Genomic DNA, 24,595 nt, shown 5'->3' with positions numbered 1-24,595 from the left:
TTTTTCTAAACATTTTGTGTGTGCCAGAGGACAGCTTTGAGGTGGTTCTCCCTTCCACCGTATGTCCTGTAATCAGTCTTGGTGGCGAGTGCTGTTACCAAGCCATCTCACTGGCTTGAGTCGAATCCCAGTGCTCGCTGTCTCCCATTCCTCTTTAGGTCTCAGTTTGTTATTCATTTTATGTATTTATCTGTAAATTATCTGTATCTTCATCTCCATGTTAGTTTTACTTTTGTGGCATGGGGTTGGGTGTAGAAGCCAGAGTCTCACATGCTCTACACTCTGTGTCTCCGGCAGATAGTCCTTACTGATCAATTAGTGAACAGGATTTGATGCCAAGAGCCAGAGTGCTTTCGTGTGGCTGCAGCACACCTACTGAATCTTCCGTAACCCACAGCTCTCCACCTCTTCTAGAAATGTAAAGCTGGAATACAGTTTAGTTCCTTCCATTTGTCTGTTCCATGTACCTCTTTGTACAGTTACTCCTCTTAGCATCTTTTACGTTGGAATAAGTTAGGACAGTTAGATGCCAACTTTGACTGTTATAGAGAAAGAATAGGACATCATGGAATTCAGAGGTAAGACATTAATGTGAGGCTGCGGTGTGTAAGCTAATGTGCTGGAGGACCTAGCTGCGCACCATAATATACCCTGCTGAGGAGCCCGGCCTTTACAACAGGCCCTGGAGGACTACAGAATATTAACTGCAGCAGTTATTTTTAAAATAACAAGAAAGTGGCAACAACTCTTTCTCAAAAGAGGCATTAAGTCTTGTTTACTTATATGACATTATACAACAAAAATAACGTAGATCTACCAACACGGGAAGTCTCAAACTCTTGAGTCGATTATAAATGGTATGTACAATATATATAATACAGTTCATATTTTATAATAATGTTCACACAAAACCCTTAATAGCCCATGAATAAACACTATAGCAAGGATACAGAAGAAACATGAAGACTAAAGGTAGAACACCAGTTTTAAGATAATAGCGACTGGCATGGAGTAAGGATCAAGGTGATACTAGACACAATGACCTATGAGGTAGACATTCAAATGTCTTTAGCAGGAAGTAGAAAAATATTTTTTGGCCTGTTGAGATCACGGAGAACAGCTAGCCTAAACAGGATTCTCCGGCCTCAGGCTCTACTGTGCTGAGATTACAGGTACGTATCACCACACCAGGCTATGGAAAACTTTTGAAAAAGGACCAGAATATTAGTATCTGGGGTTCTATAGGCCAAGCATTAAAAAGTTTAATCCCAATATTTGTTTTCAACTCTTTTTAACTACAGAAAAATTAAATTTAGCTTGTCCAAAACATGGCCCACAGGCCAGCTTGCTAAATGTGGACCAGGATACAGTCTATCTCTAGGTAGGTTGTGCTATGGTACTCATAGTCGCATGAGGCCCACTGAGACTGAAACTGGACCTTTAATTGTGTTTATTCTGAGCAAGAATGGTTACTTTTGAGGTACCTTGACATTTTAAAAGATAAATGGAGCATCTGAGGACTGCTGTGGCTGTGCTCCTACCACACACAGAGTCCTGGGATCTATCCTCAGCACTGTAAAGAGTAGCTGGAAAAATAAGATTGTGATGAGAGAGTGGGATGCACATGAGTGACAGGGAAGCACGATGGTAAATGTAGGAAGGCATATAGATACTAGAAGGCCTTTCTGGTAAGTGTAGAAATCTCCTGTTTACAGTGGGATTTGTGCCTGGGCCTTGGCCACATGTTCTATTGCTGATCCGCAAATTGAAATGTCTTGATCTTCAGGCTGGAGGCTGCAGCTGAGAAAACTGGATAGGACAAATCTAATGTGAAGGGAAGGGGAAAGTTGGCAGGGATAACATAAGAGGATACAGTTAAGAAGGGAGTGGTAAAGGCCAGTCAGTTAAGAGCAGAAGGAAAACACAACGGCCGCCATTACAGACTTCATTTTTCTTTAAAAATGGACCACTTACGGTGATTTAATTTAAAGAAATTTCAGAACCAGACTATTTATATTTTGTTCACAGATCAAAACCTGAGGCCCTTACTACTCACAGTTACTTTTACACTGCAGAATGAGAACACAAAGGGCTAGCCCACGGTCCATGACACACTACGATTCTGCTGAGGAATGGCAGTGTACTCACTCATAGTTTACAACAGTTACCTTGTCCCAGAACACAAACTATTAATTCTCTTAATCATGATTACATACACACTGTACATGAGCAATTAATAACAGTAGACGGAATCCTCACCAACGTATGGAATGTCTTACTTTGGTGTTAAGGATTTATGCAAGATCTCCATCCCATCTTTATAAATTTTCCACTCTGTAATTCTCCTGCTTAAGAAAAAAATAAAGATGTCCGAGAAGCTAGATGCTGGTACCAATCCACACAATTTCAAAGTACAGGTCCCAACCCAGGTGCTGATAAGGCAAGGTTCTGCCCATTGCGAACTGTCTCCTAGGCCCTAGTAGGCAAAAAAGAAGGATCACCTTCCTCAGCATCCAACAAAAGCAGTTACTATGTTTGCTCTGTACTTCTTTTAGGACGTCTCACATTCTTTTTCTGCTTGAAAATAGGAGAATTCAAGAAACACAGGTCTGTGAAAGGGTCCCCTCTTCTTAGCTTCCTGTAAGTAAAAAAGAAAAAAACAATAAGAAAGAAAGAAAGAAAACGATCTTAGGTACGATTACAAATATACCAGTACTAGTGCTCAAATATGATCCATTCCTAAGTAAAGCTCTGTCTTCAGTCCTGCCACGAGAGTTATTACAGATGAGTCCAAACTACAATACTTACGAAGTGAGTTTTGGCTCTTTATAGCTTGTGATGGTGGTGCACCTGCGTTTAGGCAGAGGCACTGCTGGGCTGTTTTCATTCCTTTTCGGAGACAAAGAAAGTCTCTTGATTTTCACCACAGGATACAGCAGGATATTGGTGACATCCTTTAGTCTACAATGAGGTGACTCTTGAGTTTCAGGTGGGGTATCTGTGATATAAATTTTTATTAAATATGGACCGAGGGATAAAAAACCACAGAAATAAAACCATGGACAATTACATATTTTAAACACATAAAATACCTGATACTTCATGATTTGTGTTTTAAAAGCTTTCTATTGTTTTTTTCTTTTTTTAAGCCAGATAATGCAGAAACTATGGCAGATTGCTAGAGACAACAGAATATTTTACCAAAACTTAACATTCTTCCTCAAAAAGCTTAGGTGTTGTGAGTTGGTTCAAAGCCAGGAAATTGGATTTTAGTCATACTTTAAATACTTAGACTCATCAAGGCCTCAGTGTCAACACTGTTTGTAACATTATTGTGGGTCCACTAACCACAAAGGTCCTTCAATTCATTCCATTAAACACACAAGAACTCTCAATCAGTCCCTGAAGACCAGGATAAATATCTTCCCACTGGCAGTAATGTTAGGAAATTCAGATGTCTCTCCCACCATAAACATCTTGAGATCCAGATGTCTTTCCCAGTATAAAGTTCCAGGTCCTCTATCCCTGAGATCAAGATATCTTTCCCAGCACAAATATCAGGTCCCTTCCGTCCCTGAGAGCTGGATGCCTCTTACATCACAGACATCCAGGTCCCCATTCAGAGCTACATCTATACTGGGAGGCAGGGAACCCATGCATAGTGAGAACACTGCAAGAAAAATCTTCTCCGACAGAAGGAAAAAGCAAACCCTGGAAAACTACAGAAACGGAGAGGATTTTAAGCTATGTGGCCAGGGCTGCAGTGTCTGGGTTTCGGCATGTCCTCCTGTCCCATAATACACACGTCATTCGAGTGCTGTGTACACGGCCTCCAAGAAACATTATTTTCTAGAATAATGCTTCCCAAAGCACGAGTGTTTAAACACCCACAGAACTTGCAAAGATACACAAATTCTAAGAGAGACAGTACAGAACTTGTGATTATGGCTATTTTCAGGTAATATTGCTAGTGGAAATCTGGGGTCAAACTGTTTCAGCTTTTCAAACTTAGTATTTCCAAAAAGAACACAAAAGTAGTAACAGTAGTTCAATGAAGGTCAATGTTACTCAATTTCAATAATTATCAACAGTTTAACACCACTGAACGTGGAATACATAGTTAAAAATAGACTTTTGCAAGCTACACTGTCCAGCCAGCCCGCTGTTCAAATAGGAAAGTTGACTCACTGTTCCAGGTTTTATTATCCTGGTTAAGCAAATCAAGCCAGATGACTGAACTGTTACAAAGTGACATTTTCAAGATGATAGTATCTGACAGCATGGAGCTACTGCCACAGGAATCAAAACTCCCAAAGGAGAGCCTTTGTGAGGAGGTACAAGCAGGTGACTAGCAGAGAAACATTTTGATAAAATAAAAGCAAGAGTTTCTGAGCCAAAGTTTGCAGCAGTCAGAGCAAACAACAAATCAAAAAATTTATTTGCTCTCATGAGCTTACCATCAACCAGAAAAACAAGTCATGGTTCCTGCTTAATTCAATCCAACCACAACAACCTCATTCTCTCCTCCCCCAGCTCAGAAGTTTCCTGTACTGCTAGGAATCAGTCTGTGAGAAGTAATGCTCCTGTAAGATTCACATTGCTTGAAGTAGGTCAAAACAATACAGCCATGTTTCCATTTAATCAGGCTGTAACTTCCCCTACTGGGAGACAGATGGGACGTCTCTAGCCTCCCCCAGAGTAACAGATGGTAGGTACAGTATCTAAGAGTACATCAGCACCAGGGGCAATGATTTAGCACCAACACTCAAAACACAGGCAAATAAGCACCCTGCTTACCAACAGGAGTTCTAGTTGGCGAGACATCCTCCATCTCTTTTTCATCTGTGAATTTAAGTCCTCTTTTAGACCGAGGCCTGGTAACTGCTCTGTCCAACTCTCTGGTATAGTCTTGCAAGTCCTTGCAGGGAGGCAGGTAGAGCTCATCAGAATCGTCCTCAGAGTCACTGACTTCCTCAGAACTCACTTCCGAGTTGTTGCTGTTAGTTTCTCCACTGGAGCCATTGCTCATTTTTTGTCGGAAAGGGGTAAGGTGAACACACTCTTCCAGATTAAAATTGTAAGTGTCGCTGGGACCCATAGAGCCATCTGGTGCTGGAGGGACTACAGCCTGCTTATCTTTCCTTTTGTTGTCCTTACACCTCAATGAGGACTTTGATTTGCATCTCTGCTTGGCTCTTTTTCGCTCGGCTCTTCTTTTTTGCGCATGTTTATGCTTGCTTTTCATTTCTTGAGGATTAGATGGTAAAATGACTTCTTTTACTTTAGCAATTTTTCTCGGGTAAGTCGGTCTAAGGGATAAGTTAGTTTGGCCTTTGTTCCACAGACAAACATTTTGTCCTACATTTCCAAGTTTATGCAGGGTTAGGTCTTTACACCCACTCCTCACTTCCAAAGGCTGCCCCACCCATTGACTGGCTTCATGCCCCAAAGCAGTGGAGTGACTTAAATTACTAACATTTTCCTGTAGGTGGCGATGGAAAGACACAGTCCTAGGTAAGGCGTTATCAGTAGACTCGACGTTACCAGAATCACAATCGCTCCCCAATGTGTCTGGAGAAACAGTAGGATTTGGCTCTGAACATTGAAAAAAACAATGAGAAAGACACTGTTATGCTTCAGAAATTTGCATTCCAAGAATATTAGAATTCAAAGTTGCCCAGATATTCAACACTTTCTTGATACTATAAGTAAATAAAAACCTAGACAGTTCAACATCGTCATCTATTTACTCGTCATTGAACAACCAATGCTTAAAAATACTGTTGGAATGAAAAGTCCACACCTAAATAGCGCTTACTTGGGAGGCAGATGCAGGAGGATCAAGTGAGGTGCAGCCTGTGCCACACAGTTCTAGGACTGCCTGAGACACAGAATGAGACAGTCTCAAAGTAAGAGCTGAAGTCTGGTGCCAGCTTTTAGTTTCAGCACTCAGAAGGCTGAGGATCTCTTTGAATTCAGGGACAGGTCTACATAGTGAGATCCTGTCTCAAAAGAAGAAAACAACACTCCCAACATAAGCAAATATATATTCATTATGGATATATTAAAAGGGGTTTTATGTGCTTCTGGTTCAAAGGTTTTAAAAAGAAGGATCAGCCTTTCTGTTTAATTGGTGAGCACAGGGGAGAACTCCAAACTCTAAAGTGGGAAAATACACCAAAGTAAATTATTTTTTCGAAGTGACAGATTTGAATAATTGCTAATTAGGCCTTTCAGATAAATATAACCTGTATTTACAGGAATAGCGGGGTTACATCTGGTTTGCTTACTCAAATTTCATCCATTTTGTGAAGTTTAGTACAAAGTGGTATGGTCCTAACTGTGAACCTTCCATTAGTTTTGGTGAGATGCTTTATTTCTCTGAGGCTACAGAAAATGGATTATATTCCTAGACTACAACAGGGTTAACTAAGTCAATTTATGTAAAAAGCTACAGTGTCTGGCAGTTGATTGCAGCTACAGACACAACCGAAATGTCTCCTTATGGACTCGGTACAATGAATAGATGTGCTGCTGTTGTTTTTTCATGATAGGGTCTCAACTACATAGTCAGATGGCCTTGAACTCTTAACCCCACTGTCTCACTGTACTCGCTAGCTTTATGTCAACTTGACACAAGCTAGTCATAACTGAACTGTTATGTGGAAGCGTGAGTGAAATAAACCTTTGCCCCTAGTTGCTTTTGGGCACAGTGTTTTATCATGGTACCAGTAACTCCTGAGTGCTGGGATTCCCAGTGTCAGCCACCACTCACGCCTTAGGTAATTTTAATCCTCTATCAGTCTATATAAAATAGTTACTTTGAGCAGAACAACAGACAACCAGAATTAAGTTAAAAAGAAGGAAGAAAATGGAAAGACTTCATTAGGTTACTTGTCCACACTGATGAGTGCTTGCAGATCTTCTACCCGACGTACCTTCAGTTTGGAATGGCCAGTCAGTTTCTTCAAGAGCAGCTGGTCTTAAATAACAATGAAAAACAGAAATCTTAGCAATTATGTCAAAACAAACAAACAAAAAACCCAAATTCAACATCAAGCTTTTAGCTTATTGTACCCTTTCACAATTCCAGTCCAAATCCTCACACCTTGTTTCTATCACAGAAAACCCAAACCCACCCATGTGGCTTACATGAGGCCTGTTTTTTAAATACTGGTATCAACTCCCACTGGAAGAAACAAAATCAAGGTAGACAGTTCCTCCTGAAAATATGACATAGTCCAACCTCAGTCAACTCAAACTGTGCCAAAGTTATTAAGAACAAAGTTTGGCCACTCGTCTTTTCAGGACCTGACATCACTAGTGGAGCTGGAAGGTGGTGATGTATTTTTTTAACGCTGTCAACTCTAAATTCATCGCAAACTGTTAGCCCCCTTTGTTTTCTTTAAAACTTGCTCTTTTTTTTTCCTTCTTCATGAACCAAGTTTTCTTCTACTTGAAACATGTTGCTGACAATGTGTAATTTTATTCTTTGTTAAAACTTTTCACTTTTATATTATAAAATCAAAATACGGGTTTGGTAATAAAGTACAGGGAGCTACTAATTAATTTGAGATCTAATAAAAAATTCTGCTTATCTTATTTCATCTAAGTTCATTTGTCAGATCTCAAAACTATACAGTTTAGGGGCTAGAGAGGTAGCTCAGAGGTTAAGAGCACTGCCTGCTCTTCCAGAGGTCCTGAGTTCAATTCCCAGCAACCACATGGTAGCTCATGACCATCTATAATGAGACCCAGTGCCCTCTTCTGGCCTGCAGATGTACATGCAGATACAACATTGTATACATAATAAATAAATCTTAAAAAAAGAGAAACAAAACAACTCAACAGTTTAAACACTACTAAAGTTGAAATAGTAGCCTCCTCCTGTAGGAAAAGTACAGATTTGAGAGAACTACAGAGCACAGTTTATGGAAGCTAACCCTTGGGGCGACCTGCCCAGATCTGGCTGTGCTGTTTGCTCTCACAGCTGGCGAAGGAGTGGCTCCTGGCCAAGTATACTGCAACATGCACAGCACACGGGTAGCCCCAACTCAGTGACAGAACCACCAAGGCTGAAACCTAGGGAGAGTGAGCCGTGCTCTGTAGCTTTTCTAGTTTTCTGAACCAAGGTGTAGCCATGTAGCCCAGGCTACCTCTCAGTGACAGTCCTTTGGTATCAACCTCCTAAATGCCTGTAAACCTGGTGTGATGTTCTGTATTTAAACTAAAGTTTTGGATCTACAGCTATGTATGTTAGTCAAACTCACTGAATGGCGTGAAATAAGAGCTGGATATTTCATGCTGGCAAAGAGAAAATTAATTTTTTTTGATGAAATTTCACTAAATATATTAACTGTATTCCAGGGCAGGTCCCATGTCCAGGACTAGTAATAAACACAAAATATACACAGTAGACTTTGTTTGGGCTTTTTTTTGGGTCTGATTGGTCTTTTCCCTGTTTATTCTGATTTTCATTTTTGTGTTTCTTTAAAAAAAAAAAAAAAACAACTCTCAAAGAGAATGAACATAAAGTTGGTTGGGCGGGGAGGATCTAGGAGTTGGGGGAGGAGTAAGCAATCAAAATACATGGCATGGAAAAATTTTTGATAAAAAGAGTTGTGTATTTTGGTGTATATAATTAAACCTCAATAGTTCATGAAAGAATATAAAGCATATAATCAAAGAGAAAGTAACAGCATCTGAATCTTCAAAAGCAGAACGAATCAATGAGGGTGTTAGGATGTGGTATTTCACTTTATCCCACCCCCATGCCCCTTAAACTAGACAGCTTTAGGACTAGAAAAATTATCATTTTTTAAAAATGAGTATTTCCTAGAATGAAAATATGACATACTGAAAGAAAACAGTTAAAAGCCTTGGTGAGTTTCTGACTTTCAGTCATTATATAGGAGAAAAAGAAAGCACTAATTTTCTATCTTCAATAGTATTTTAATATCAAATTCTTTTAAGTATACTCCCAGTAGAAAAAAAACCTCATACTAAAAATACAAATTATGTCAATTTCCTTTTACAAATGGATCAGTATTAATAGAAACAATAATGAACTTGGCACTAACTGTAATGTCTTCACAGGAAAGTCCCTGGGTGTGCTGTTGTTACTGGAGACCACTTCTGAGGGGCATCCTTTCTGGTCCTGTTAAATATTAAAACAAAAACAAACAATAAAACAAACCCCACCATTATAATTATGTACTGCTATGAAGTATGTATATGCATTCTGTATTATGACATATTGTCTAATAAGCTAATATGCCTGCAATAATAATAATATATATTTGCTTACAGACAATACATGACAGCACTGCCATGTAGTTTTGGGGATAGGACTGTAACAGCTGAAACATCATGCTGCCTCTTTTTTCTCCCCTGAGACAGGGTTTGAAAATGTATATCCCTGGCTGTTCTGGAACTCATTTGGTAGGCCAGGCTGGCCTCGAATTCAGACAAAAGATGAGTCTTTCTTTTTTTTTTTTAAGTTTAAACTTGAGATTTATTTATTTATTTTATTTTTTATGCTTGCTCCCATTTTTTTGCATTATAATTTTTTTATTAATTCATTCATATTACATCTCAATTGTTATCCCATCTGTGTATCCTCCCATTCCTCCCTCCCTCCTTCACCCTACTCACCTTCCCTATGACTGTGACTGAGGGGTACCTCCTCCCCCTGTATATGCTCATAGGGTATCAAGTCTCTTCTTGGTAGCCTGCTATCCTTCCTCTGAGTGCCACTGGGCCTCCCCATCAAGGGGAGGTGGTCAAATATGGGGCACCAGAGTCCGTGTGAAAGTCAGACCCCACTCTCCACTCAACTGTGGAGAATGTCCTGTCCATTGGCTAGATCTGGGTAGGGGTTTGATGCTCATTGCACATATTGTCCTTGGTTGCACACACTGAGTCTTAAAGCTTATATTTTAGCATATATCACACTCTGCCTCTTAAAGCTTACATTCTAGTGTACAATCACTAGAATCACATCCTTAAAACTTCTATTCTAGTGTATAAAAAGAAATGTTAAACAGGGTCCAGGAAGATAGGTGACCTGCCATGCAAACGCCATGATCTGAGCTGGATCTGTGGGACCCATAGTGGAGGGGAAGAATCAACACCTGAAAGTTGTCTTCTGACCTTCAGATGTGCACTGTAGCAAAGTGCCCTCCCAATGAAAAGAGAGATGCATGTGTGATTTTCACACAGTGAAAAGTGCTACGAAGGCAATACCAGAGTGAACTGAGAACAATTAAAATGGAGAACTATATTACACAGTGACTCTGACCTGAAATATAAAAACTAATCAGTTATTGAGGAGCAGGAGGAAGAAAAAGTGGAAACAGCAAATACAAAAGTTGTGAAACAGGAAAACAGGCCAGTGTGGCTGAAACACAGAAACCCAGACCAGCAGGAAGTGTGTATACACTAGCAAGCTAGCAAAGAGCCTTGAGAGCTATGTCTGTGACAGGAAGGCTAGTCTAAGTGTGATGGAAACTCACTTAAATATTAAGCAAGGCAGTAAAATGAACAGTTTTAAAAAGATTAGTACAAAAGGGACCCAGAATGGAAGGAGTCAGGAGGTCATCAGAGTAAATGAAGATATGAACCTAGGTAGGACTGGAGCTGGGGCAGAGCTGGTAAAGCCTGTGGATGGCTCCATTAATGAAACATGCACAACCCAAGGATCTAGTCATCTTCAGAGTTAGGCAACCTGCCATGGAGCTTTTGTCAAAGATTCAATCATTCTCAACATTTAGCATGAGAATACTTGGGAAGAAACATTCCAACCATGTGCAAGGATTGAATGTGGACAAGAGTGATGACACCAAGGGAGTAGGTTTGCGACTCTACTGAGATGAGCAGCAATTAGGGAGGGTGATCTAGGCACAGCAATGCATTAATCTCAGCACTCTGCTCCTGAGGCAGGAGGAAAATAAATCAGTGTGAGGCTAGCTGGGCATCAGACTGAGTTCTGGGCTAGCCCCGGCTATATAGAAAGACCATGCCTCAAATAACAAGAGCAACAATAATAAATAAATAAACAAATTAATAATTACACATGCAAGAAGAAAGGAAGAAGTGCACAGTATGCTTGAGAATTGGAAGCAAGGAATTATGCTTTTTTCCGTTTTTGTTGTTGTTTTTTTTGGTTTTTTGAGATAAGGTTTCTGTATACCGTTGGCTGTCCTGGACTCGCTTTGTAGACCAGGCTGGACTTGAACTCACAGCGATCCACGTGCCTCTGCCTCCTGCCTGAGTGCTGGGATGAAAGGCGTACGCCACCATGCCTAGCCTTAGGAGTTATGCTTTGTATAAAGTCTGTTTGAGATACTTTCTAAAATCAAGTAGTAGTTCTGAGTGCATACGTCTGCATCTGTGTTTAGGCTTTAATATATGAATTTCAAAGCCACCAGAAGACAATTATTTAAGTGTGGGAGGATTTGACATGTGACTAGGACAACCAGCATTTACAAATAAAGAAGCTGCTAACACAAGAGACTAGCATGGAGCAGCAAGAAAAGTAGGAAGAAAGTGCAGGGCAAGTATGATGACAAGGGAATGAAGAGATTACTGTTTTCAAGGAAAGAGACTTGTGCATATCACTGCAGGGCTAAGAAACAAGGGTGAGCCAAACTTGGCAGAATGGAAGCTGTAGTAATCTGACACACAGTAGCAGTTATGCACCTGGTTTAAATGAGAACAGGGTTTTACTGTTGGCTCAATCTTCTTAACAATTATACTTTATCATAAACTCACTGTCAGAGCGTATCTCACGCACAGCCAGACTAACCCAAACAATAGGAAAAGGAGATTAAAGAACACAATAATGAAACCTTAAGGAGATCAGTTCTGAGGAATGATTCTCCTGGTGTAGTCAGCAGGACCTCAGCAAACCCGCAATTCAACCAAGGTTGCTGCTGGAACCTGGAATAGCAGCTGAGGCCCAGAGCCTCAGCCAGAAGCCCAGAGCCTTGAAGCCTTCCCTGGAGCAGTTCTCTCTAGAGCGTCTCTCGAAGTGCAGGGACGAACAGCTGAAACAATCCCAAGTCCTCTCTCTCAAGCCTCTCCTCTCGGAGCCTCTACTAGGATGTTTTCAGCTATCAACATCCAAGCTCCCCCATGAAGTCGTTCAACTTATAAGGGGATAAACATCCTGTTCTCTCAGTAGTCTCACCCCATATTTGGGATCAACACAAAAACATGCTTATCTCTCCTACATTTTACTGTCCTGACCTGGATGGCTTAAAACTAAACTTTCTATATAGAGCAGGCTGGCCTTGGAACTTACAGAGATCTGAGTGCTTCTCTCTCTGTAATGTAGTGATTAACAGTGTGAATACCATGCTTGGCCCATTTTTAAAAAAAATTCTCTATTTTTCTTTTTAAAGTTTTGTTGTAAAGGGGAAACAAAGAAATAAGGAATGGAAGCCGAACCAGGAGTGGTTTGCAGACACTACACTTCTGACTGTACTAATCTAATATAGAGACACAAGGAGGGAAACAAATACTGAGGACCCAAATTCTCATGAAGAGTGAGATGAAAAAAGTCTAATGTTCTGCGGCTAGAGGTAGGGGGAGGGGTGAGACTTGGCTTTTAACCAGAACAGGAGAAATTAGGAAAAATATAGGCATAGAGACAGACTTGCATATTTTTGTTAGAAAGGTGAGAGTCCCAGATAGAATACTAAGAAGGGTTCCTAATCAAATTTAACTGACTTTTAAACGTAATGAATACATACTGTTTTTTTTTTTTTAAAGATTTTATTTTATTTTATGTATGGGTATTTTGCCGGCATGCATATCCATATCCCCTGGAACTAGAGTTACAGGCAGTTGTGAGCTGCCATGTGGGTGCTGGGAATTGAACTTAGGTCCTCTAGAGGAGCAGCCAGTGCTGCCAACCACTGAGCCATCTCTCAAGGCTCCTGGTTTTATTTTTATTTTAATATTTTTTATTTATTCCACATATATATGTAACTGTTGAATGTATGCACATGTGGCCAGAAGAGGGCAATAGATCCCTTCCAGTTGGAGGTTTAGACCTTGGTGGAATATCTGGCTTGTCTGGGGAGGGATCCTAGCTCACCATATATTTATTTCATAACAAATATGCAAAAACTGTCTATCCTAAGTGAATTCTTATGAAAAAATGTTTTTAACTTGATATCAAATAGCTGACTTTGAAAGTAGTAAAATTATTCAAGTTGAAGGAGAAAAGAGTATTCAGTTGTATAGTAGTAATAGAATTAAAATTATTAGTCATAGGGCTAGAGAGAGCGCACAGCAACTAGACGCAGAACACTCATTACTCGGTCTCCAGTAATCACGTTGCCAGGCTCATAACTGCCTGCAATTCCAGTTCGGGGGTAGGGGGTGGGGGATGAAGGGATGTGAAGCCTGGGAACTCTGTGGGTACCTGCACATGTGTATACCCCTACATACAAGATTAAAATCAAATAAAACGCAGGGAACTACTAGAAAGTGTTAGTGAGCAAGTTAACTAAAGACAGGCAAGAAGCATGTTTTAAAAACTTCCCCTCTTTATTTCTACATCTTAAAAGATTTATGTATTTGGTGGGAAGGCACACTGAAACGTGTGTGGATGTCAGAGGACAACTTTTTTTGGGATGGGGGTGGGTGGGTATCAGTTCTCTCTTTCTACCATGTTGAGTTCCAGTGACTGGACTCAGTTCATCAGGTTTGCATCAGTGGGTAGCAAATACCTTTCCCCAGTGATGTCTCTGGCTCCAATCTTCACAGTTACTTTTACAGCATAGGGGATGAATGAACTCAGGACGTTATGCATTCTACACAAGTGTTCTACCCTGAGCTACAGACCCAGCTCAAGAAAACCTTCTTATATGAAAACATCTTATGCTGGTCATGGTGGCCCTTTAACCCCAGCACTTAGATGGCTGAGGCAGGTAGATACTTTTTGAGTTTTGGGCCAGTGTAGTCTACATAGTGAGCCCCTGTCACAAGTAAGCAAGCAAGCAAGCAAGCAAGCAAGCAAGCAAACAACCAAAAATCAGTCTAGTATTGAGAAATCAACCTTGAACACTGAAGCACAAGTATAGAATGGTTCAGAACAAGGGATGCACATACATATGACAGAAAAGGAACGCAAACCACCTTATCTGAGATGCTAACAACACACCAGGAACTACTAACAACATACTTTACTGAACAGAGATGGCAGTAAAGGGCCTACAATAATAGGATTTTTTCCCTACTGTTTTCAGGTTTATGCCATTGAGTAGTCATTAAAATACTAGTTCTTGTGATTTCAGCAAAAACTCTGGAAAGTAGGGGCTGCAGATATGGCTCAGCCGTTAAGAGTGTGTACAGCTCTTTCGAAGAACCTGAGTCTAGTTCCCAGCACCCACTTCGAGTGGCTCAAAACTGCCTGCAACTCCAGCTCCGGAAGGCTCCAGTGCCTCTGGTCTCTATGTGCGCCCACACTCACAGACAGATACCCAGATGCGCACACACGAATTCTTTAAAATCTGTGGAAAGCATCGGGGAGATTCAGCTGTCATTAGGTTGACCCTCTAGTGAACGACTGAATAAGGGGGAAAAAAAGACCAAACGTCAAAGGAAAACAATCTTTTAAGAGTAATTAAATCTTAGAGGAAAGCCAAGAAATCATATCTAGGCTTTAAAAATCTCTTTGTGAGACAAGTCATCACCCTGCGACTCAGGCTGGCCTATAACTTGGGTCTTTCTGACTTAGCATGATGAGTTCTGGAATCGCAAGGTCACATGTGAGCATGACACCTTTTAGAAAGACAAGTATCTTCTACACTGTCTATATGCATACTATATGTGAGGGTACACTATGTATGTTACATATTTCTACATAACACTTGAAAGTTGTCCTTGGAACTCTACACAGAGCACACACACTAAATGTAATATATATATATATATATATATATATATATATATATGTATAAATTTATTTATTTTTTGGCTGTCCTGAACTTGCTTTGTAGACCAGGCTGGCCTCAAACTCAGAGATCCACCTGCCTCTGCCTCCCAGGGTGCTGGGATTTCAGGAGTGCACCACCACTCCTGGCTAATAAAATGTTTTTAAACGTCATTCTCCAAAGAGCACTTAGAATCCGTTCCATATCTAAAATGGTAAGTTTTAGAAAGCTGTACTGCACGCAGTAGAACTACATTGAAAACTCTTGTAAAGAGCATACCTGAACAGTTTCTCCATGCTGTCGGGAAGTTAGCCTCTCTTTCAGTGTATACAGCTGACATGTAAGGTAGTAACACTCTCTCCTCAGGTTTAGGATGATATCCTGGGCTTCTCTCACTTTGGATTTTTCATTTTCCAAAGCCAAAACTAACAACCTGTTGTTATCTTGGTAATTTTTCAGCAGTGTAGAAGCGTTAGCTATAAGATAAAAACTTCAGTTATTAAATCTAAACCTAGAAAGTGAAACAGGGGCTAGAAACATCTCTCAGTGGATAAGACTGCTTGCTAATAAATCAGTGAGGTGCAGAGTTCAAATACCCAGAGCTCATATAAAGAGGCAGCTGTGGTCTTGCATACGGTTAACTCCATCAGTGAGTGTTGGGGGTGGGAAGGAAGGTAAGGTGTTGAAGATGTGTGGAGGCAGGAGGATTGCTGGGGCTTGACTGGCTGCCAGGCTAGTTCCAAGTCCACTGAGGCCCTGTGCAGGGGAACAGGGCAGAGAGGAACAAGCAGGGCTCCAGAACTTCTCCCCTTGCAACACCTGCCCCCCTCCACCTACCCACATCCCCATCCACAACTCCCTCCCACACCCCTGCCAACACACACACACTCACAAAATAACAATGCTAAAAGAAGACAACACAAAAATCTCTTACTGGGTACTTGGCACGGTGCAACAATAAAGGACTTGCGCCTGTCAATCTCTGCCAAGTTTTTATTCCTTTTTTCCTTCATTCGCTTCTTAATGTCTTCAAGACTATCTTGAAAGGACTTTTTCTGACACCTTTCCTTAACCATCTTTGCCTATGAATTAAAAAAAAAAAATCTCTCAGATATTTTCAAATATAAAATTATGAAAACACAAGTTTGTTAAAAAAAAAAAAAAAAAAAGAAGGGATTAAGGCCAAATTGTAAACTTACTCCAAAAGAGGCAGGAATTCAGATGTTCTCAGCTTTAAAATATTATTAATAGTCAGGTGCTGTGGAATAATCCAAGCTACTAAGAAGGCTAAGTCAGGTGGATCACACATTTAAGTTTGGGCTACATAGTAAAACTCATCTAAAAAACAAATCAACAAAAACAGATGTTAGAATCAAGCCATCATAAGGAAAAAAAAAAAATTCTATAAAATGTCACTCATGTTTCTGCCATAATCTTATCTTCCTTAGGAGAGTATTATATGATTCCAGAAAGTAGCAACTATTCATTTTACAGTGAATACTCACTGGAAGTGTACAACATTCTAGGCACTATGGGAACTACTTATTAGTGTTATTTTGGGGGTAGGGTTTTACCCAGTCTAGTTTTGAACTTAAGAGCTCTGATGTCCCTCCTGCCTCAGCCTCGTGAGTAGCGGGGTCCACAAATGTGTGAGCTACACACTGGCTTACTTTTCTTACAATGTTTACGGCCATCCTTTAGTGCTTAGGATTACAGGGTTAGTTCAGAAACAATTTAGATGTATATCCGGGTTTCTGTTTGGCAGCTTTTCTCTGGTAATTTTGGGGCAAGGAAAACATGTACTCTTATTCAAACAGTAGTGTGCTTAATGCGAACTAGACTAGCTTCAGCATGCTAGGCTACTTTTCATTAAGCTTGTATCCTCGATTACAATTTCCAGATCTTAAAATTGTAAACTGTTGCCACGCACAACGTGTGCATATAATTTTCACCACAAAGGACTATCTTCTTACATCTTCTCTTAGTTAAGTATTTTCTTGACTCTTATCTTTTGAGTATTTTCTTCAGGACTTACTTTCCTCCGTGCATATCTGGGGCCTTAAACAGGTACTGTAAGATCTCCTCTGAGTAATTTCTTCCTACCAATGTATGTACGACAGATTGGAGGGGGCAGTCCAACAGAACAAATGTAACTACTTTTTAAAAGAACGAATGGGTTGTGTAAGGCAGCGAACCTATTACCATCAAGTTTTTGAGTTTGCACTGGAGATGTCTGAGTGACATACAAATTGATTACAGCTTGTGTGGGAGCGCGCACACGCGCGCGCAGGGGGACTAAACCAAGGTCTTGGGCGCGCTAGGCAAAAATCTGTCAAGAAAGCTACATCCTCGGCCTCTATTAGATACTTAAAAAGCAAAGCCCTATCGAAAGAGTGTTTGCTACCCTGATTGAGCAAGCTAAAGCCGTACAACAGGATGTGTGCCAAAGCAAAATCCCTGCCGACTGCGGAGTGCGCGCTCCCGCGAGCTGAAGGCCTAGACCCGTCGGATACCCTCGGTGCCCACCACCACCCGTAACGCTCGGTACCTTGGCCGCTCGCTTCCCCGTTAGCTCGTCCGGCCTCCCGCTCCGACGCTCAGGTCACAACTACCGCCGCCACATTCGAAATTCTGCATTGCGATGGCCCATTGGCTGGCAGCAGGCAGTCACGTGACGTTTAGCGGGCCTTCCTCCGGAAATGCAGAGTCCCGCCCCCAGGTGGTAGCCTGTGATGGGTTTGCGCACGCGCAGCTGTGGCGCGGGGGAGTGGGGTGGGGTGGAGACGTGTGGGAGTTGTAGTTTTAGCTCTTGGCTGGCAATTCAGAGGCGGAGTCACCTAGCAACTTTGAGATTGGGTCCTGCCTGGGGCTAGGGTGTTGACGCAGGCCTGGGAGCCCAGCTCTCTGGAGACTGAGGTAGGAGAAAGAGGAAATTCCTGGCTAGCCTGAATTGGAACAGGAAAGATCCCCGCATGGCGGCGCCCTTGTGGCAAATGTCTAGCCAGCACGCTCAGGCGGGCGAAGGCTCTGGGAAAGGGCAGATGTGAGAGACTGGGCTATCCAATGGCAGGTTCTGCCGGTGGGCCTGGCTGAGTGAAGGAAGAAACTCCAAGTGAAGGCCGGCCAGATACTGTCCCAAGCCTTTACTGGCTTCAGCCCACCCCGAGAACAGATATTCTAAGTGCAGCAGTGAGTTAGGGAATGAATTTACAGGAGAGGTTAACGAATAAGCTCAGGGCTAGGATCCGTTTTTAAAAGTGCTTTCTGGGGACCAACCTTAACTTCTTCATCAGTTCCTGAGAATAGTCAAGGAGTTGGGTTTAGGCACGTTGGGAAAAGTGCAGCGTAGTCACACATCAGTTGTTGTACTGTGTGATTTTTGATTAGGACACACACAATGGGAGAGGGGAGGAAGGTGGCATCAGGGAACCCCACAACAAGAGATTTGAAGCCTCAATAGTTGAGTAATCTGCATCGTAAGTCATATCTTTGACAGATGTCTTGAGCAAGAAGGTAAATATGCATAGTTAGTTTAACAAAAGTTATATTTTATTATGCTGAGGGCCATCACACAAGGGTCACACTAAATTCCTAGCTATAGTCTTAACTCTATACCCCCAAGGCTGGTCCTAAAACCTGTTTGCCCTTGACTGCTCACCTGTGTGCCATATCTTAGCTGAAGGCCAGGTCCATTCTCTCTAACCGAAGTCTCTGATTTGAGGGTTAGGATGCTGAGGGAGATTCTCCAGCTGCAGGGCAGATAAGTTGGCATCTCTTCAGATGTGCAAACCAGAGCATTGCTGCCTTTCTAGTAACCCTATAGAGGGCTTTCATAATACTCTGTAAACATGATATGTGGTTCCTCTATTGTGCAGACATATCAAGTAGGTGCTGCATCTGAGTTTTGTCCCTGGGTTGGGTATTGTGGTTAATTTAGAAGTATGTCTAATAATGTTTATTATCAGGCCTGTAATTATTATTATGGTGGTATTTTCTAACCCACTAGGAATTAATCAGGACACAGACACCTGTTATATTTAAAAATAGCCTTAGTTAACCTGGGTATCCTATACCCTCCCCAATTCCATACCATCTGTTTCTAATCATTTCTTATAAACTACCTCCTATCCATAATCCCAAGTTCTTGCTACTTATCATCATCTGGGCCAAATCTCCATCCATGCCAGCCATATGCTTCTTCCTGCACCCAACCCATGGCGCTGCTATTTAATCCTGCCAGAATTTCTTGTCAGGAGTAGGTCACCCAAAACCAGAAATGGAACTTTTAAGCAAAATGGAATTACTATGGTCTGTCAGTACAAACAATTTGGGGTACGTGAGTCTGCTCATTTGGGCAGACCAGACTAACCTCCAACAGGGTATATTTAAAATCTTGTGCAGTACAATCATCTGGGACCATAAGTCCTTTAGATGCCTATAACATACCTAGACATTTTGTGGAGGTCCTGGCCCTTTCATCGTGCCTTTATTAACTGTCCAGCCATCATGTACCAGGGTATCGGTTACTATCTTCATGTAGTTTTGAGCAGTGCTCTTATTGTATCCTGCACCCAGAATATCATCTACATAGCTCAAAAGTAGGTGATCTGATTTAGGTAGCCTTTTGAATTACCATCTTAGTGTCATATGGGTAATGATCATGCTATGCCTTATAGGCTTGAGGCATTCTTTTGAAAGTTTTATGTATTATTCTATGTAAAAGTAGTAATGTCTCTAGCATCCACATGGAGTGATACACTGAAGAACATGTCTGATAAGTCTATTGTGCCAAGGAATTTTGGGTTGTAATTTTTTCTTTTGTTTTTTTGAGACAGAGTTCCTCTGTGTAACAGTCCTGGCTATCCTGGACTCTCATTGTAGACTAGGCAGGCCTTGAACTCAACAGAGAACCGCCTGCCTCCCAGAGTGCTGGGGATTAAAGACATGTGACCATGCCCAGCCTGAGTTTAATTTCAAATTCTTAAGAATATATGTTCACCAGGTGTGGTGTGCATGCCTTTAAACCCAGCACTCAGGGAGGCAGAGGCAGGAGTATCTTGGTCTACAAAGCCAGAGAAACTCTTTCTCAAAAAACCAAAACAAAAAACCAAAACAGAACAAACCAAAACAAAAAAGAATATACCTTCTACATCAGGGAAATTTCCTGGTATTTGTAGAGAAAGCTGATTAATGTTTCTATAGTCTACTGTTAATCTCTATTGATAGTTTGTCTTCTTTTCTTGAAGTTAAAGAATTGCCTGGGTTCAATAATATCTTCCTTCAGTGATTTATTTATAATGTCACTGATAGTTTCATCATCTCCCTTGATAGGATATTTCTTGGTAAATGATGTCATAATTTTAGGGAGTTCTTTTCTTTTTTTTTTGAGACAGGGTTTCTCTATGTAGCCTTGTCTGTCCTGAACTCACATTGTAGACCAGGCTGGTTTGAATTCACAGTGATCTGCCTGCCTCTGCCTCCTGAGTGCTGGGATTAAAGCCGTGCGCCACCATGCCTGGCAATTTTAGGGAGTTCTAAAGGTGGAATTTGTACATGGGTGATTTTACAGCCCAAGGGTTTAAGATTTTTAGTATAATGTGATTGGGGAAGAAGTTGGGTATGACACCCATCCCCAGCACACACAACTAGGTGCTGGGTAAATATTGTGGGAGTATTTAGAGATATATCATAGAATAATAATTCTATATTTTCTATGTGTGCTTTAAATGGTTTTCCTGAAACTCGCTCAATAATTACATAATTTGGGGGGTATTGGTAGGGATGGGTAGAGGTTGTAAATTGTCACCTCACTCCCTGTATCTGTCAGCCAGTTTATCTGTTGGCCAGATTTCCTGGGCTTTGCTGGGATCTGTATGAAGGATCTGGTGTTTTTCTTTGATTACAGGGTTGTCAATCCCACACAGTGTTTGACCTCATCTCACAGTATCTGATCTCATCTTCCAAATGGTCTTCTATCCCTGATTTTCTGGGGAAAAAATGTAGAGTTGGGTCTGGGTGGTGGTCTTGCCCTTTCTTTGTGTAAAAAAGGGCTATCGTTTAGGTGAGTTTTCCCATGCGCCTGGTTTGCTTCGATTCTCTACAGTAGATAGGAAGGGTACTATATTATCTATCGTCAGTTCAGGTGTAGGAAGCAACATTATGTTATTTTGACTAGCTAGATAAAGTGTTTCTAACTGACCATTAATTTGATTGGTTCCATAGCTGGGGGACTTAACTGAGTATCCAGGTAACAAAGTATGCAAAATTTGAGAAATGAAGCCATAGAGACATAATCACTGGAAGACAGAACCTGAAAACTTGAACTTAATTTCACCTTATAATCAAGAGGGAGACTAAAAAACAAAGTAGCCACAATTATGATATGTTAAAGGCTGAATCAGACCTCAACAAGACATGTGGGGATTTTCTAAAATCCTTTTGACTCCCTTCATTTCGCCTAAGGCTAACATTACTGTAACAGCGGCTCCCCTTTCCATAAGTAGCCTACGTAGGATGCATTTTTATCTCTTCTTTATGTAAAATCTTGTCTTATTTGCTGCAGCTCTGTCCTTGTAAATGGTCTGGATTCTACTGCAGTGGTCACGTGAGTATGTTAAATGGGTAGGAATAGTCTTAACTTCATTGGCAGTTATTGTTAGAGAAATCTTGTTATCATTGGGGCATCTAACTTGGCCCTTATCGGCTGTTTCTAAGTCCTCTCTGAATGGGTTGTTTCTTCATCTTTCTCCATCTTTATTTTGCATAAGAACCTGCGGACCTCTGAGGGGTCTGCCCTCTTTACCAAGGGCTCAGCGACTACTGGCTTGGACAATGGAGTATCAATCTTTGGTTTCTTTTTGAGTTAAGTAATTTTTGTTGTACCAAGAGACATATTCTGTCTCATCTATTTTCAGGACTCTTCCTTTCCATTCCTTTTCTAAATTCCTCGTACTAGTTTTTGCTTTTTGTCAATTTGTTTGCCAAATAATAGAGGAATTTGACTTCTTGTTTTCTGAAGTACTAATTTAGGTTGCTGGTAGAGTAGCCAGGTTAGGTTGACTTGCCAGCATTTCAAATTTAACATCTGCCTTGTTTACTATTATCTTGACTATATAGCTCCTCATGTAACTCTGAGTGAACTGCTCCTGCTACCCAGTCTTACAGCCAGAAGCCTGTGGCTGCATGGGAGTTAGTTCCAGCAACAGAGTTTCCTCTTCGGCCTCCTTTCTTCCACAGACCATCTTTCCACTATCTGGTCTTCATGGCAGGAAGTCGTGCATTCGGGAATTTACCATTCTTGATGGGGTGAGTCTGGGGATGTTTTTGGAATAGCAAAAAGTCACCTTCATTTCACCTTGTTTTTTTTTTTTTTTAATTAATTTGTTTAGTCACTTTACATCATGGTCATAGCCTCCTCCCTCCTCTCCTTCCAGTCTTTTCAGATGTGCAAAGCGGAGCATTGCTTCTTGATCCTTGCTTATATATTGTCCAGTGGGTGTTATAAGGTCCCAGGACTGTGTCTGGTTATCTTGAGTGAGTGATATGACTGGGTTCTGGTTATCAGCGGCAGCCTTGTGTATAGTGGGGCTCCTGACTAAGCTATTTTTACATATCTAAAAGGCATTTTTACTGTGATTATTACAGCAGACATCTTACTAAGTCAAAAGGAGGCATCATAATTTGGAACAAAGTATTGGAGGCATCTATTAAAACCAGTAATGTGAATAATTTAGTATTGACGCATGGCCATGTTCATCTGTCATATCCTTCTCAGCTCCCTACTTCCATGAGAAATTTAGTGTGCACTCTGAAGTAGCTTGACTGCTCTGACTGAATCCATGCCCTTTAAAGGCGTTTAAATCTACCCAGCCATTTTTCAGCTGTCAGCAAACTTAAAAGTTCTGATATTATAAGAAGTTAATAGGATGTCCAGAGCACGTGAGAGGAGAACCTGATCTGATGACACCTGGCACATGGAGCACAATAATCCAGTCATTATTGAGGGATTGAAATAAAGGGATAGACAGTTCCAAAGTCCACTTGCGGTGATAAACAGGAGATGACTATGCAGCTACTCTTACTGTGGGACTTCTTGAACTGTCAAAATCACCCAGGGTGCGCATTCCCGGAGATTGTTGGCATAGGTGATTCCAGCTTCCCATTTCTCCTGCTGTTTCATGTAGCTGTTGGTGCTGGAGCTCTCATGTTGGATTTGAGTGTGGGAGGCAAGCACTCCGCTACTCCTTAGTGAAGGTATCTGGTGTTCTCAAATACGTAATTCTGTTTAGAGGATGTCCGTTGACTACTGTTTGGGCAAAGCTAAAATCAAGAGCTAGCAAATGCAGAGACATGTGATCTTCTAACTTGTTAATAGTAATTCAGCTTTATCTTGGTCTAAGGGTTTTGTAAATGCTGGAGAAGCACTCTTCCACTAGTTTCCATATGCAGTTATTGTTTTGTTTGTTTATTTCCTTTTCTGATATTAATGATTGAGCCTAGGGCCTCACACAAGCTGCGTGGGGACTCCACTATTGAACTACATCCAAGCTAGACTAGCACTCTGTACAAAATACATCATTACTGCTCCGTGCCTTAGTTCTCTTACCTGTAAGTTGGAGGCAGAAGTGAATGTATCTCAGCCTGTGGTTATAGTCCACGAATTCATCAGTCTGAGCTGCCTAGTCTGCTGCTGGCACAGACACAAGCTTTGTATTTCTACATCTCTGTCTTTCCCTAGGAATGCACTTTTTCTTTCCCTGGTAGGAATGAGTTTGGGTTGCAGTTAAATCAGTCCTTAGCCCTTGGGGTTTTGAGGCTGTACATCAGGCTGGCTTTGAACTTGTAGTTCTGACTTGGTCTTGCAGGCAGGTGTTACCATGCTCTCCGTATCTTGCCACCAACATTTAAGGCAATTAATTTGAGCAAGAAAAGGTAGCTCCTAGAACCAGGCAGCATTCTGGACCAAAGATAGTTCAGAATGCCCCCTCTTTAGCCTTTTTGTTTTGAGACAGAATTTCGATATGTAACTCTGTGGCCCAACTTGGCTCTCAATGTACAATGTTACAATGTTCCTATTTTAACTGGTGGAGTGGTGGAATTATAGTTAATTGCCATCATGCGTCGTGGCTCTCTTTAGTTGTTTTGGCTTTTTGTTGTTTGTTTGTTTGTTTTGTTTTGGTTTGGTTTTTCAAGACAGCCTTGGCTGTCCTAGACTCGCATTGTAGACCAGGCTGTCCTTGAACTCACAGAGGTCCGCCTGCCTCTGTCTCCCAAGTTCTGTGATTAAAACCATGGGCCACCATGCCCAGCACTGGTCATCTTTTACTGGCTCTGCCAGCCATGCTCAAAAAGTGGAACTTAGGTTATAGTTGGACTTCATTCAAAGAGGCATTGGAAGGTTTTTTGATACAGGAGAATGGTACATTTATTTCCTTTGTGTACTTCTTGTTGGTCACTGTGCTTGACTGCTGCCACTGTCAAAGCTCTCAGTTACTAGTAAGGGTCCCTTTGATAGCTATACAATAATAATTTATGATTTATGATCTTTATGATCTTTCTGCCTCAGCTTCCTTAGTGCTGGCGTTTTAGGTATGCGTCATCAGACATTGCTTAAAAACTACTTTTTTTCATGATTGGTTTAAAAACTATTT

The 24,595-nt window shown here is 41.2% G+C and overlaps 1 protein-coding gene across 1 annotated transcript; it reads right to left on the bottom strand.

The window, feature by feature from the left end:
* Nucleotides 1-2,460: 2,460 nt before the first annotated feature.
* LOC127186262 (shugoshin 1-like) lies at nucleotides 2,461-16,263 on the bottom strand. Its single transcript, XM_051142702.1, has 8 exons — nucleotides 16,145-16,263; nucleotides 15,880-16,027; nucleotides 15,225-15,421; nucleotides 9,081-9,157; nucleotides 6,939-6,982; nucleotides 4,798-5,595; nucleotides 2,809-2,998; nucleotides 2,461-2,638 (listed from the first exon to the last, which is right to left on the bottom strand). The coding sequence occupies exons 2-8, from the start codon at nucleotides 16,019-16,021 to the stop codon at nucleotides 2,530-2,532; spliced, it is 1,557 nt and encodes a 518-aa protein (XP_050998659.1). The 5' UTR covers nucleotides 16,022-16,027; nucleotides 16,145-16,263; the 3' UTR covers nucleotides 2,461-2,529.
* Between the last annotated feature and the right edge of the window lie 8,332 nt (nucleotides 16,264-24,595).

The sequence above is a fragment of the Acomys russatus genome, unplaced genomic scaffold (assembly GCF_903995435.1).
Source record: "Acomys russatus unplaced genomic scaffold, mAcoRus1.1, whole genome shotgun sequence".
In the NCBI taxonomy this organism is placed as follows: domain Eukaryota; kingdom Metazoa; phylum Chordata; class Mammalia; order Rodentia; family Muridae; genus Acomys; species Acomys russatus.
This window is presented reverse-complemented; position numbering and strand designations above follow the sequence as displayed.